Source organism: Sorex fumeus, unplaced genomic scaffold, assembly GCF_029834395.1.
Source record: "Sorex fumeus unplaced genomic scaffold, SorFum_2.1 ptg000079l, whole genome shotgun sequence".
NCBI classification, from domain to species: Eukaryota; Metazoa; Chordata; class Mammalia; order Eulipotyphla; family Soricidae; genus Sorex; species Sorex fumeus.
In genome coordinates, this window is record NW_026606136.1 from 5,578,777 (window position 1) to 5,593,601 (window position 14,825).

General features: G+C 62.1%; 1 protein-coding gene across 1 annotated transcript in view; it reads right to left on the reverse strand.

Annotated features, from left to right (window-relative positions):
• The window catches only part of CAMKMT (calmodulin-lysine N-methyltransferase), a 152,744-nt gene that overhangs the window by 135,410 nt on the left and 2,509 nt on the right, over window positions 1-14,825 (reverse strand). The window contains exons 4-5 of the mRNA XM_056130539.1: window positions 14,169-14,341; window positions 12,503-12,567 (exon numbers count right to left, since the gene is read on the reverse strand). Of these exons, the coding sequence (XP_055986514.1) occupies window positions 12,503-12,567; window positions 14,169-14,341 (238 nt within the window). The remainder of the gene's footprint in view (window positions 1-12,502; window positions 12,568-14,168; window positions 14,342-14,825) is intronic.

A 14,825-nucleotide genomic window follows, 5' to 3' on the forward strand; every position in this document is an offset into this window, starting at 1 on the left:
AAAACGGTTTTCATTAGGAACCACGTACCCCACACCACACGGTAGGACGTTGACACTCCTGGGAGTGATCTCTGAGCCCAAGAGCAAACTCGGGCGAGGCTGCGGCAGGATCCTGGCTCCACACAGGCCCTGAGCCCAAAACAACAAACAAGCCATAACTTTTGGGCTGAACTTCCCAGGGCTGCGAAGGCTGAGCACGCGAACCGCTTGCCGTGAAGGGCCGGTCCAACGCCCAGCACTGAAGGGGCCGCACAGCCCAAAGACACCACCTAGACTGCAAGGCCGCTGCAGAGGACACTTGGTGACATATTCTTGGACTGGCCACATCAACCGGACCCCGGAGAGACGGTGCAGAGCAGTGCGCTGGCCTCCCATGCGCCCAACTCGGGTTCGATCCCCAGCAGCCCCCAGGGAGCACCTTCAGGGTGATCCTTGAGCACAGAGCTGGGAGTCAGCCCTGAGCACTGCAACGGAATCAGCCCTCAGAGGTGGACAGGGGTCTCCGATGACCTTACTGCAATCCTGATGAGATCTCTGAAAACTGAGCGTGAATGTGACTCAAATAAATTCTAGCAGCAGACATGATTTAAGAATGAATCTCAGGGGTCGCGCCTGGCAGGGAGACCCATGTCCTATGTGGGACTGCAGGACGCAGGGCTGGTGCCTCAGTCCCTGCACTACCCCTCTGGCTTCTCTTCAGGATAACCTGAACAGAGTGTGCAGGCCTGGCAAATCACCACAAAGGGACCAAGAATCAGTTCGATTCTCCTGCACACGGGGAGGCAGCAGCTGCTCTCGGATTACCGAGCAGGACCAGGGAGGGGCCACCGTGAGGCGGCGCCACGTTTGTCTTTGGAGACACCCAGGAAGGGAGAGGCGGGTTGCAAAATCCACATGGGCAGGATGGGACCCGAGGCCCACCCAGGCGGGAGGCTGGTACGGCCACTCCCAGGGCACCCAGCATGGTGGGGGGGGGGGGGGGTCGGAGACGCAGGAGCCCACGGGGAGCTGGGACCAGCGGGGATGCGCCGACCTCAGCGGCTACGGCCTCGGCTCCTTGAAAGGAAACCAGCACCGGGGCCTGCCGTCCGGACGCCGGACACTCGATCACTCGATCCAGGGCTTCACTCTACGGAAGGTGGAGCCGGCACACGCGTGCCCCACGTGTGGTGTCAGCACCATCATGCACCTGTGTGGCCCCACAGGCCACTGACCACCAGCCGCAGCAAGGACGGGCCATGCAGGAGACGGGACAGAGAGAGGCAGAGAGACCACGAGACTCGGGAGAAGGTCTGGGAGCTGGTTCTGGTGCAGGCCCACCTCACAGTGCTCAGGGTCCAGCCAGCACGTTCCGTGGGGTCACTCCACAGGGCCAGGCCTGACCTGGGCGGCCGAGACTTTCTAAACCACAAGTTCACTGAGTCAACAAAACGGTGGCAGAGCCACGCTCACGCGCCCACGTGCCAGGGACGCAGGTGGTCTCACGCAAAACAACCCCAGACGGGCACAGTCCCAGCCTCACCACAGCTGAGCCAACGGGGAGCACCGGCAAACCAGGGCTCTGGGGCACAGGCACGCGGGAAGGGGGGGGCTGAGAAGCTCACAAACCCCCCCGGCAGTGGCGGGCAGGGTCCCGGCACCTTCTAGAACCAGGCGGTGCCTAGGTCGGCTGCGTGTCTGGCCGTGGTCACTGGCCTCCACAGGGCGTTTCAAGACCATCGAAATGGGCACAGTTGGCACACGATATCGTAGAGCCGCAGTTTCCAAAAAGTTGAAAGAGAAAAGAGCAAACTATGGCTTATGGAACACTCCTGAACGTTTCCACTCTATAACTCAGACGTTCTGGAGACACTGAGCCGCCTCTCGCTGACACGGGCCACTCGGAGCCCACGTGTGAACATTTAATTATGCAGAGACGCACGCGTTGCATTTTTCTTTAAATAACACATGTACTATAGTTCATAAATTGATATTATTCGGTAATGCCTCTAGTTAACTGAAATAATTATTCAGTGTCTCAAAAGGATCTTGAATAATACCGAGTTCGCGTTCAGACTGACGGGAAGAACCAAACCTACAACCATTGACTGAACTATTATGTGCAGCTTAGCCAACATTAGTAGCAATTTCTCTTTAAAAACAATATTTGAATTTAAAACATAACACAGCATTATGAGTCCCAGCAGGACCCGGCGTGTGGGGGTTAGAACAGGCCCGAGCCCGCGAGAGCGGCCGCACCTCACACCCCCGCCCGCAGCCAACGCTCACATCCTGCGCGGCCACTTGAAAAACGTGGAATCATTGTTTTCACAAAATTGAAGACTTTAAACATATAATTCCTTCTCTACGCCCGTATTTCATTACAGATTTCACACACGTTCACAGACACACACGCACAATTTGCTCTATTTACATTAGAAATTTATACAAGTCACACAAAGCACCAAATCAGACATCAGACTGAGGGACTCACCCCTACGATCTGCGCCTCATGCATGCACACACATACACGTGTGCACATGCACACACACACACACACACACACGAACACGCATGCACATGCGGGCCCAGGCCGGCTGCAGGCTGCTCCTCGGCTCGGTCCCTGACCCTGTACCTGAACCCGCCCATGGCTGCCAGGCTGGCTCTGCGGAAATGGCCCTGTCACAGTGACTGCAGCCATGGGCGCTGTCCCAAGGACACACAGACAGACAGAAAGCCAACAGCTCAATCTGAATTTCAAAAGACAACAGAAATCAGAAGAAACCAAGAGTGAGTAAAATTCTGAAGACAAACCTGGACCTAATCTCGGGGACAGGTCACCTCAGAGGATGGACAGCGGGGATGGGGGGGCCGTGATGGGGGGGACCTCTGGGGGAGACCACACCCGGGGGATGGATGGACCAGACCCAGGGAGAACGGGCAGGGGGGGATGGGCCACACGGAAGGTGGGGCACCACTCAGCTGTCTCGTTCCAGGTCATGTTCTCACAGACCCACATGGGCAGAACAACAGCAGAGCTGGGTTGGGGGGGGCACTTGCCTGGCACCTGATGGGCTCGGTTCGATCGCTGGCACCACATACGGTGTCCAGAGCCCGGGGGGGGGGGGGGGGGGCTGAGCCAGGAACCAGCCCTGAGGACTGGCCGTGGGTGTGGCCCCAAACCAACTAAATTCAGCCCCTGGGGCCAGGGCTCTGGCCCAGGCTCTCCGGGTCCTGGCCTGCAGCCGCCTCATGCCCAAACTGACCCTGAGCACTAGGTCATCAGCCACCATCCCTGCGGCGACACCCTTCTCTGTCACGAGGCTCTGCTGACCGCTAAGGACCTCTGAAATCTCTCCAGGTGACCCAGGGCTGAAGCATACTCCCTGTGTGGGGGTCTGGCCCACCTGCCCCCTGGGGACGGGGAGTAAGAACAGCAAAGACCACCAGGGGCATCAGGAAGGGGAGTGGGAGTGGCCCCAGCCAGGCCAACCTTCCAAGCGCCGGCTCACACCCAGGTCGGTGAGAGCTGCCAACGGCACGTCTGTGCCCACCACAAGCCCCTCTGGCCACGAGACGCAACAGGACCAGACAACGGCTCACGTACGCACCACGTCACCAGGGTGAATCGAAAGGGACCCGGAAGGTCACCTGACCCTTCTCTCCTCTCTCGGTCCCCTCCCGGGGACCCCAATACCCACGGTTCCCGCTCCCAGCATTGCCAGCCAGAGACCCCACAAAAATCCTTTACTGATTATTTACTGCCAACACACTCGCTCTAAAAGAGACTCAAATCTAACTTCTATGGTGACTGCAACACTGTCCACAGTGCCAGAATCTGGAAACAAGAGCCCGAGAAGAGGCGACGGGATGCTACCAGGAACTACGGCACAGCTACAGAGGAACACCAGGCAGCTCTTAGGAAACATGAAGTCACGGATGGACGTGGAGAGCATCATGCCGAGAGGAATGGGTGAGAAGGAGAGGGGAGGCAGAATGGCTGCACCAGTTGGGATATAATAAACAAGGTATGAGACTGACTTACTTTGGCCAACCTGGCAGGCTACTGAATGTAACTGCCCACACGGCAGAGTCTGGCAAACTCCCCGTGGGTTACCCAATATGCCAAATACCAGTAACAATGATGGGTCTCATTCTCCTAACCCCGAAAGAGCCTTGAACATGGCACTTTTTTAAAAAAAAATCTCAGGGCTAGGACAAAGGAGACGTTACTGGGGCCTGCTCAAGGCAATCGTGATCATGATGAGACTGACACCCAAGGACAGTAGAAATGAGGGCCAGGAGGACTGGCTCACCGCTGGACGCCGCCACAAGTCGGGGAGGGCGGTCAGGATAAGGAGGAACCACTATGACAATGGCAGCTGGAAATGACCACTCCAGACGGAACCAAGCGCCGAAAGGAGGGAAAGGGATACGCATGATATCCGTTCAGTACCGGTACTGCAAACCACAGTGCCCAGAAAGAACGAGAGAGAGAGAGACAGAGACAGAGACAGAGATAGAGACAGAAAGAGAGAAAAAGAGAGAGAGGGAGAGACAGAGAGAGACAGAGAGAAGAAAAGAGAGGGAGAGAGAGAGAGAGAGAAACAGAGATACACAGAGACAGAGAGAGAGGCAGAGACAGAGAGAGACAGAGGAGAAGGAGAGACAGAGACAGACAGAGGCAGGGAGAGACAGAGATAGGGAGAGACAGAGAGAGAGACAGGGAGAGACAGAGAGACAGAGAGGGGGGTGCCTGCCACAGGGGCAGTGGCGGGCAGGAAGGAGGAAGCTGAGGACTGACGGTGGGAAACGTGGTGGGACGGCGTTGGGACACTGTGTCACAAAACCCAACTGTGGATAACTTTGCTCCTCACGGTGGTTTTATAAAAAATGAATTAATAATAAATAAAGTCGAGGCCAGTGACTGAAAAACAAACCAAAAGGGGCTAAACTCTAGAAGGACAACATTCATGGCGAAGATCCCGGAGGGTCACAGAGGCCACGGCGGGGAAGGCGCTTTTCCTCGAGTGCGAGCACGCGAAGACTCTGGAAACCTGACGTCCTCCTGAGGACAGAGGCCCTTCACCTCGGCGTTCCAGGCACAAGCCCCGGGCCCCCAGCCCAACCGTCAACCACAGGTGCTAGTGTCATGCACGTGCCCGAGGGGACTCCTCGGAGCACTGTCGCAAAGAGCAGGGGCTCTGCCCAGACCAAGGGCGCCGGGTGCTGATGGCGCCCCGTGACCCTTGGACACAGCCACCTCCCGCTCTTCTTCAGGCCTCACTCCTGCGCAAGGGGCACGTCGGCCTGGCTGGCCCGGGGTCCTCAGCACCTGAGTCTGCCAGCGGACGTGTGGCCAGGCGCCAGGGGAGCAGTGAGCACTGCCCAGGAGTCCTAGAGCGGCCCCTGGTGCTCACGGTGCAGCCAACCCCAAGGCTCACAGGTAGGACCGTGGTTCCGGCCCACAGCACCGACCCAGAGGCCGGGGTCTGCCTGGAAAGGGGGCTCAGGAGCCCGGAAGCACAAGCGGCCCTGGACAGAGACCCCGCACCTGAGTGCAGGCGAGAGCGCGCGAGGTCACGGGCCACGAGGCCACAGCCCACGCCTGCCAGGAGCGGAGAGTCGCCATGGGACGAGGAGGACGCATCCATCAGACAGAGTGTGGCCGGCCGGCCGGCGAACACAAGGAGGTGACAGCAAAAGTGACGCGCACCGGCCGCGGGGGCTAGCGGGCACTGTGGGCTGGGGGCAGCGGGGTAGGGGCCTGGCAGGCAGACCATCCTTGGCACAGGGCTGGGGCGCCAAGCCCACGTGCCAGGGCACCCTGAGGCCGGGGCTGGCAGGACGGTGCCCCAGCGGGCCCCGAGCAGCCCCCAGCCAGTGTCCCGGGGGACAGAGGAGCCGTGTCGGGCGCCCGGGGACCAGGGGGGCGGGCAGCCTCTCGGGGCTTCTCTCCCGCAGCCTCGGTCGCTGCCAAAGTCACTCCGGCGCAGGGCTGTCCGGCTGCCCGCAGCCAGGTGCCTGCCATCCTCACCGCCCGCCGGTCGCTGCACGGTGCCCCTCGGATGTGCCGCCCGCCGCTGGCCCTCGTCAGCCCTGGTGGCGGCCCCGCCTGGGCCCAGCTGCTACTCCCTCAAGGACCCCGACCCGTTTCTCCACGACAGAACTCAGCTTTGGAACCCTGTGACCTATGACCTATGACCCTGTGGCCCCATCACCTGTGGCCAGCACTGCAGCTGCTGTCCCTGAGTGAGACACAACGGCCGCGCCCGGGCGTCGGTCGGCCCGTGGAGAATGACCTTTCAGAACCGGGCAGGGAAGGACTGCCGTCAGGCCCACAAACAGCAGCCCACTAGGACCTGGCACCCGCCGTCCACTCGCTGACCTACCGTCTACCCACCCACGGTTCACCCGCCCGCCAACGCACCCACAACCGTCACCCACCTCCCCACTGTCCACCCGCCACGTCCCCGTCTGTTCACATCAGCCCTGCGGCCACCCTATCTCGCAGGGCCGTGGCCCCTCCGTGCCCCCGGGTCCGGCCCACCCTCATGGTCACACGGCCTCGGCCTACGCTGAGAACGAACGCCAGAGGCAGCTGCCCACCTGCCCACCCTGCGTGGACAGGAGCCTGACCGCAGCTCCGGCCCAGGCGACCCCCATGCCCGCCTCCAGTACAGGCGCTGAGAGAGGCCCTGGCCAGGCGCTGGGAGGCAGGACGGGCCCCATGCTGGGCGAGTGGCCACCCGTGTCCCCGTGCCCAGGCAGGGCAGACTCTGAGCAGCCCTGCTGGCCAGGCAGGGCAGACGCGGCGGCTCTAACTGGGTACAGACGCGGATCCACGTGTGCTGTCAGTGAGTCACCGCCGGCATTAAAAATAGTGCGTGCTGGAGTGGAGCACAGATAATTAACCTGAAAAACATCACCCAAATTAACGGGCTGGTGGGAAACTGGGGGAAATTTGTTCCAGGAACTTGAAAAGATCATGATCTAAGATCAGTGTGTTCCGGGGAAGCGGAGAGGAATTCTAAAAAGCGGCACAGGTACAGCTATGACCTGCCACACAGAAAAGCGTCTCTGTGGAGGCCCCTGAGGAAGCCCGAGAGATCGGCAGACGCAAACCCTGTCAGATCACCGTGGCACCCGGAGACGTGGCTGGAGGGTCTCCAGAGCCACGTGGCCCAGCACGGGACCCCCGCCTCCCGCAGCAAGAGGACCCCCGGGGGGGCTGACCTGAGTCCGGCCTGGAGGGCAGGGGTGGGCCGGCGGCTCCCGGGGGACATGGTTGTTCCCTCCCAGAGGAGTCGTCCCACAGGCCCTGGCCCAGCTCCCATCAGCTCAACGACACTGGGAACGGGCTCTGGCCACAGAGGCTGACAGGGCAAAGGCGGGGCTGACCCCGGCCACATGCAGGATCCCTGAGCCAGGGGCCTTGGGCTGGGCAGAACAGCCTGGGCTGGAGGGAGGGACAGGTGAAGGGTGTGTCAACCCACACCAATGAGGTGAGGGACAGAGGGGCCCGCAGTGAGGGTCCTGGGCAGTGAGGGTCCCGCAGTGAGGGTCCCGGCAGTGAGGGTCCCGGCAGTGAGGGTTCCAGCAGTGAGGGTCCTGCAGTGAGGGTCCCGGCAGTGAGGGTCCCGGCAGTGAGGGTCCCGCAGTGAGGGTCCCGGCAGTGAGGGTCCCGCAGTGAGGGTCCCACAGTGAGGGGCAGCAGTGTTCCCTGGGGTCCAACTGCGCAGCCGCAGCACAGGCTGCGCCCCCTGCTGGCCCTGGCGCTGATCTGCTTGGGTGGGCCAAGAAGCGGCACCTTGGGAGACCCCCAAAGTTCTCACCGTCGTGGATGGATGGACGCCGTGCAAGGACGCATGTTCATGCTCATCTCAGCCCCTGACCAGGCTGCAATCTGGGGCCCCAGCAACCCTGACAGCCCTCACACCCTGCCTTGGCCCGATCCCCTGTCCACGACACTCCAGGATGCACCTGCCTCGGCCTGTCAGCAAAGAGGCCGCCCCACCCTGGGGCAGGGGAGCAAAGGGTGGGGGGCGCAGAGGGGCCCAGCCCGCACACCGGGACCTGGGGTCAAGCCCATCCTAGCCACTGTGCAGGGAAGGCCCTTTCACCAAGACCTGGGGAGAGGCGCCCAGGGGCAGTCGCTGGGGACGGTCCCTCCCGGGCCTTGCAGAAGAAACAGGCAGGAAGATGGTCTGGGAGGGCAGGAGGCCTTGGAAGGGACAACGCCAGGCAGGGCCGGTCCATCTACTAAGTGGCCGCAACAAAGAGACAGAGAGGGTGACATTACGTCCATCTTAAAAGCAGCATTAGCCAGCAGGAAAGCACTTGAAGGCCTGCTGGGGTCCAGGAGGGGCCCTCGGCGGGGAAACTGCGAGCCGAGAGGACAAGGAGGCGGGCAAGGATGGAGAGGCCAGAGCCACTCAGCACTGGCTGGGCTGGAACCGGGGGTCGCGTGGCCAGCGTGAAACGAAATGACATTAGTGTCCTCTACAGCAGATGCCAGGACCACGTAAAGCCACAAGGTGAGGGCGTGGGCGCACCCACCCCAGGCGGCCCCCGCAGTCCCACCCGGAGCGCCCTGAGTGCCTAGCCAGCTCGCACCCTGGCCCAAACCCCAGGGAGGGGCCGCCCAGACCACAAGCACGTGGTGGACATCCAGGCAAAAGGAACCCAGACGAGCCTGTCCCGGAAGCCCCAGCCTGGGATTCTAAGTGACCAGGACACGGAACTGCCCAGGTCTCCCGGGAGGGGGGTGCCGGGGTGGCACCCGGGACGCTCAGGGATCGCCCGGGGCTGTGTCCCACGGGGCGGACGGGACCGTCACCTCCAGAGGGACCGTCACCTCCAGAGTCGCCTGCCCAATGCTACTCGGACCGGGAAACGCCGTGACGGGGGCAGAGCAGACTGTCACTTGCAGTGAGTCTGAAGGAACTGGAAGGGATTACACGAAGCAAAGTAAGTCAGGAAGCGCGAGGGTCTTGGCTTCCCCTGCGAGACCCCGGGCGCAGAGTGTGTGGGCAGACAGCGGACGGGATGGGCGGGACGGATGGGAGCCCCACGGGGCAGGGGGAGCCCAAATCCTTCTCGCTCATCTCAAAAACAGCAACTTTCACCCGAGACTGGACAAGGTCAATGAGACGCCGAGAAGATGCCAAATCCACCTGGCTGATGGCCGGTGGGGAGGGCTGCCCCCCCGCCCCAGGCCTGTTAGGGCCTAAAGCAGATCCCGCCACAGGACCGCGGGCCTGGCGAATATTTAAGAAGAACCATGTTTTAAAGACATAGAACCCCAAACTAAGTCCCAGTGGGAGGCTGAGGACAGAGGCAGCAGGTTCCTGGAGAGCGGGGTGGGCCGGACGCCAGATGAGGGGTCCACAGCGCGTCCAGGGAGCCGGCCCGGGGCTCACTGGGCAGGCACAGACCCGCCGACACCCAAGTCTTCCTCTCAGGAGCTCAGGGCCGCGGCCAGCACTCACACCCACACACAGCTCGGGGGCCGAGAGTCCCAGTCACCCCAGTGGCACACCCAGGCCACCACCGAGAGTCACCAAGAGCCAGGCAGGCCGTTTCCTGGCGTCCCCTGGAGACCAGGGCCGAGTCTCCACTGCGACACCGGGCTGGAGTCTGGGCAGCTCGAGAAGGAGGCAGGCAGGGAAGGGAGCCGCACTGCATGCCACGCCCACGCCCCACGTACCACACGCCCGCACACCTGCCCCCGCACGCACTCAGCCCTGCTTGCCACCCCCTTCAGTGCAGTGGCAGACCGTGAGCTGCGCCTCCCACGCACATGCGGGCACGCTCCCAGACACAGGGAATCCCCCCTGGCCAACGTCAGTTCCAACCGCATCTGAAGCACCCCCAGCTCACCCCAGCCCTCCCTCCGGCCCAGAGCGTTCCTGTGGCCTGTCGGTTCCTACCTGGGCTCTTCATCTCCCGGTGCTGAGGGAGGGCAGAGGAACTGGGCGCAGGGCGGCGGGTGTCCCTGTGTGCCCCCGTGTGTCCCCGTGTGTCCCTGCAGCCTCCTTCCACCTGGGCTGCACCTCACTCCCACTGCTGCAGGCGGCACCTGCCGGGCCCACGCCTGCCTGCACCTGCATCAGCCCCCACTGCCCACACTCGTCCGCCCCTGCCCGGGCCCCGCCGGCCCACACCCCTAAGTGCGCCCCGGAAGTCACAAAGCGGAACACGTGTAACAGCAGAGGGGACACCACCTGCTGACCTAGTGCGGTCCTCCAGGGCTGATGTGGCCACCAACAGAGCAAGGGGCCCGGCCACAGGGGCCGGCACAGGCCGCAACAGCCCCGTCCAGGAGGGCCTCAAGCCCAGCCCGACAGCACACACAGTGGCGCCGGCCCTGACAGGGGCCCGACTTGAGACGGCCACCGCGACACACTTGCCAGGGCCCCAGGAGAGGAGGTCACACCAGTCCGGGGAGACACTGACCGGCCTCGGCTGCTGCCGATTCTGGGGCATAGCGAGATGGGAAAAGGCTCGAGGCGGCCAGAACTGCACGGGTTAGAGTGGGGGAGCAGGGGGGAGCAGGAGCAGGGGCGAAGCCGGCAGGAGCAGGGGTGAGACTCGCCGGGGGAGCAGGGGCAGGTCCCACACGGGGCTCCAAGCTGGCCACGGGCAGTGTCCAGCGCCAGGAGCTGGCCCTTGTCCAACCCTTACTCTCGGCCCCGCCTGGCGCCTGTAGGAGCGAGTGTCTCTCTCGCAATTCGCAGCTCGAGTGTCTGCAACAAAGAAACGGCAATTTTTCTTTTCAGATTGACTTAAGGCTGGGGCCAAGGGTCTTAGACCGTGGGTGCGTGGGCACCCACCTGCCCACACCAGGGCCCGGTCGTCCCGTCCGTCCGTCCATCCTTCCGTCCCTGCTGTCTTCGCGTGCTCAGAGGCCGATGACCCAGGAGTGGACGCCCCGGGAGAGTGAGGCTGGGGAGACGCCCTGTGTCCCGCCCGGGCACCCGGAGAGAGCGTCAGCTCTTCAGGCAGGGGCTGAGGGTCTCACTGCTCGAGCAGCTGCTGTTTAGAAGAGCCAAGCCCAGACGCGCCCGGGTCCTGCTGCCCCGCGCAGACAGACGGAGCCACCGGCGGCCAGTGCTGCGGGCGCCCTCTGCTGGGGAGTTGCTGGGCAGGGCCCGCGCTGGCCAGGGCGCAGGGGCCTGAGTCACTGGCGTCCATCTAGGGCCCTCTTGCAGCCACTGCCTCAAACCTGAAGAAGCCTGAGCGCACCTCCCCCCCCCCCCCCAGGTGCCACAGAGGCTCCGGGACAGAGCAGGGCCGGCGGGCCCTGAGGCCCAGTGGCCATGGCCGGGTGCCAGGGGACACAGAGGCGACATGTGCCAATGCCGAGTCTCGGTCCCCAGCCACAGCCCCCCACGCCAGGCCCCCGGGAGCAGATGTTGGGAGCGCAGGGCAGCGAGGTGCCCAGAGCAGAGCCCAGACCTCTGGGCAGACTTGGCGTCCCTCAGAGCCGCCCTGGGCAGCCAGAGCCGATGCCCCACGAGGGGCAAGAGGCCACCCTGCATCCCACCGGAATTGACAGGCCTTTGCACACCATGCTCAGGGAGAACAAGTGGGATCTGAGCCCTTGAGGACAGTGGGGACCTCTGGAGACTGTGGCAGCAGACACCCCGGGGCTCGGCCCTGGACCTCCAGCGATCAGAGGCCGCGAGCGAGCACTGCTCCACGAGCTCCGGGAGGGCCAGGCCTCTCGCCCCAGACATACTCAGGCTGCCTGGAGCCCCCCAGGGCCCACCCCTGGCGACCACCCACACAGGGCAGGGCCTCCTGGGCAGCAGTACCTGCCCACATCGCCTGACTCTGCAACTCAGCCAAGGCCAACAGGGCAGACCCGGCCTGCCACAAGGACGGGGGCCCAGAGAGCAGCCAAGGGCAGGCAGGAACTGAACTGGAGAGTGGAGAAACTGATTCCGACGAGTTTCTCCGGAGACCCATCACAGCTTCATCAGAAGCTCAGATGCACAGACAACAGATTCCACAGCACCGAAATACGGCACATAAGAAACATTCAAGTGCAGCCACAAGAGACACAAATTCGGGTTCACGGTGCGCTATGGGAGAAGCAGCCAGAAGCCGGCAGAGAAGGAAGGAGTGGCCGTCAGCGGACCCCGGGGCCAAAGCAGCAGACAAAGCAAAGCCCAGAGCGGCTCGGACCCGCGCTGTCTCTCCACCACACCCCCCTCACACACACACACCCCTCACACACACACACACCCCTCACATACACCCACACCTCACTGGTCACACTTCACACTCCCCCCACACACCTTATCTTTCACACACCACTGCAGTGTACAAAAACTCCCTGACCCTCTAGTTAGTACAATTTGCAGGAGACCTATTTTGCAGCTATAAAGAGAATTTCTAATATATTCATAAATACAAATCAGTCGGGATTATAAACACAAGGGGAAAAGCCACCAGTGCAAATTCAGTTTTAAAACACTACAAAGATTTCAAGATAATAAGCATGCACAGAACTCACAAACATTTCCTGTGTTGTCGAAGCTTGTAAGAACATCTTTAACATTCAGTGATCCACCATGATGCCTAGAAAGGAGGAAAACAGTGTTTGATTAACCCTGAAGTGCCAACAGTTACTAATTTTCTAGAGAAGCGAGGGCTCACGCGAGCGGCCCGCCTAGGAAGCCCCCTGCGGGCAGCCTCGGTGCACCTGGGGGTGCCCAGTGCCCACGGGGCAGAGTTGACACAGCCTCGAGGCCAGAGCTGTCGCTGCCCTGGGCCAGTCTGCGAGCAACCACGCTTCGTAGTGACCAACCCTTGAGTCGCAGCATCAGTGCTCACCTGGCTGCTTGGGCTGTACTAGACAAACCGATCGTTGGCTTTTAAAAATGAGACAGAATACAGCGTAACTGGTTTGGGCTCTCAAAAGAAAACCCGCCCTCCAGGCCTGCAGGCGTGCCTGGGCCATTCTTGGGAGCCAGCCCGAGGACCCCCACGGCCAGGCCAGGCCAGGCTCAGAGTCGCTGTCCCCCAACCTGAGTCCTAATCCCAAGGTCTCTGCCCTGTGGCCATCGTGTATGACAATGAACCCAACATTCGGATGGTCAGAGGGACGGCACGACGGACACAGCTGGGGGCAGCAGGGCTGGCCCCGTGCTGACCCCACAGGTTCCTGTGTGTCCCCTAAGGCCAGCCCCTGTCCCCAAGGGCCAGTCCTGTCCCTAAGGTCAGTCCTCTAAGGCCTAGCCCCTGTCCCCTAAGGCCAGTCCTGTCCCCTACGGCCTAGCCACTGTCCTCTAAGGCCAGCCCCTGTCCCCTAAGACCAGTCCTGTCCCCTCCAAGCCAATCCTGTCCCCTAAGTCCAGTCCTGTCCCCTAAGTCCAGTCCTGTCCCCTCAGGTCAGTCCTGTCCCCTAAGTCCAGTCCTGTCCCCTCTAAGGCCAGTCCTGTACCTAAGGCCAGTCCTATCCCCTAAGCTAAGCCCCTGTCCCCTAAGATCAGTCCTGTCCCTAAGACCCACAGATCCTGCAGGGGCTGTGCTGACCGCAGCCAAGCGGACGGGGGCCGGGCAGTGGAGGCCAGGCAACGTCCCAGGCCCACCTCCCCACTGTCTCCCCCTGCTCCTACGATGAGTCCGTGAGGGGCCGTCCCCGGCCCCCTGCCCCAGGGGTGTCTGGCGCATGCCAAGGGGAGGCTGGTGGGCGCGACCCTCCCTCCTGGAGTTTCCAACAGCCTTGGGAAGCCAACCCCAGCCATCCAGCCCCACCTCCACCCAAAGCCCAAGTTTTAGCTATTATGGTAAAATTACAGCTTCGAACTTATCTGGAGCTAAAATAGTTCAGATACTATAAATAGGCAGCCGTTATGGAAACACTTTTCCTTAAAGTCATTCCTGCCCTCCCCGAGCTTAATCAGCCGCAGATCCACGGAGACCCTCCGGCCCTCCTACAGCCGCTCCCGAAGGGCCCCGGCGCCTTCAGAGCGTGGACCCTGGGCGGCGGCAGCCCCAGCGCCTCGCAGAGCACCGCGCTGCCCCCAGAGGGGCAAAGTCCCGGGCGGGGTGCTCCTAGTGACCGGGCGTTCCCCCTTGTCCCTCCCCGGAGCCCAGGTGGTGGCCCCGAGCCCAGAGGCGGGCTGAGGGGCCCAGAAGCTGCCCCTGGAGCCGAGCACCCCGGGGACCCGTCCCACCTCACAAAGACACTGTGCTCAGGGGAGATGACGCTGGTATACAGGAGCCACCGACCCCCGGCCGGGCCTGCCGCCTCCGCCTCCGCCTCCGTCACAGAAAACAGGCCGAAGGACTCGAATCTTCTCACAGACACACGCCGCAGATGCTCGTCCACGCGCCCGTGCTTCAGAACCTGGGGACAGGGCAGACACCGCGATTGTCACAAAGGCCGGGCCCACGGGGGCCGGGAGCATGAGGTCACTCAGGAGCCCCAGGGCGGGGCCGAGCGAGAGCCCCCAGCCAGGACACCCAGTGGAGGACGGGCTCCACAATACAACTCCACAACCAGCAACCAACCGGACAACGAAAAACAACAACCAGACAACACAGACATCCAACACCAAACAACACCCGCCCACACCACCAACCAGCAACACAGAACCACACCTGCCAACAAAAACCACCACCACAGACAATGCAAGACAGCCACCAACACGAAACACCCACCAACACTGCCAAGGCAAAGTACACAACGCAAAACAACACCCATCAGAACCATCACAAATATCCGCCAACACAAAACGACACACACCAACACAGTCAACACAGAATACCCACCAATACAAAACACCCACCGGCAACCAACACGAAACACCCATCAACACAACCAGCCCCTA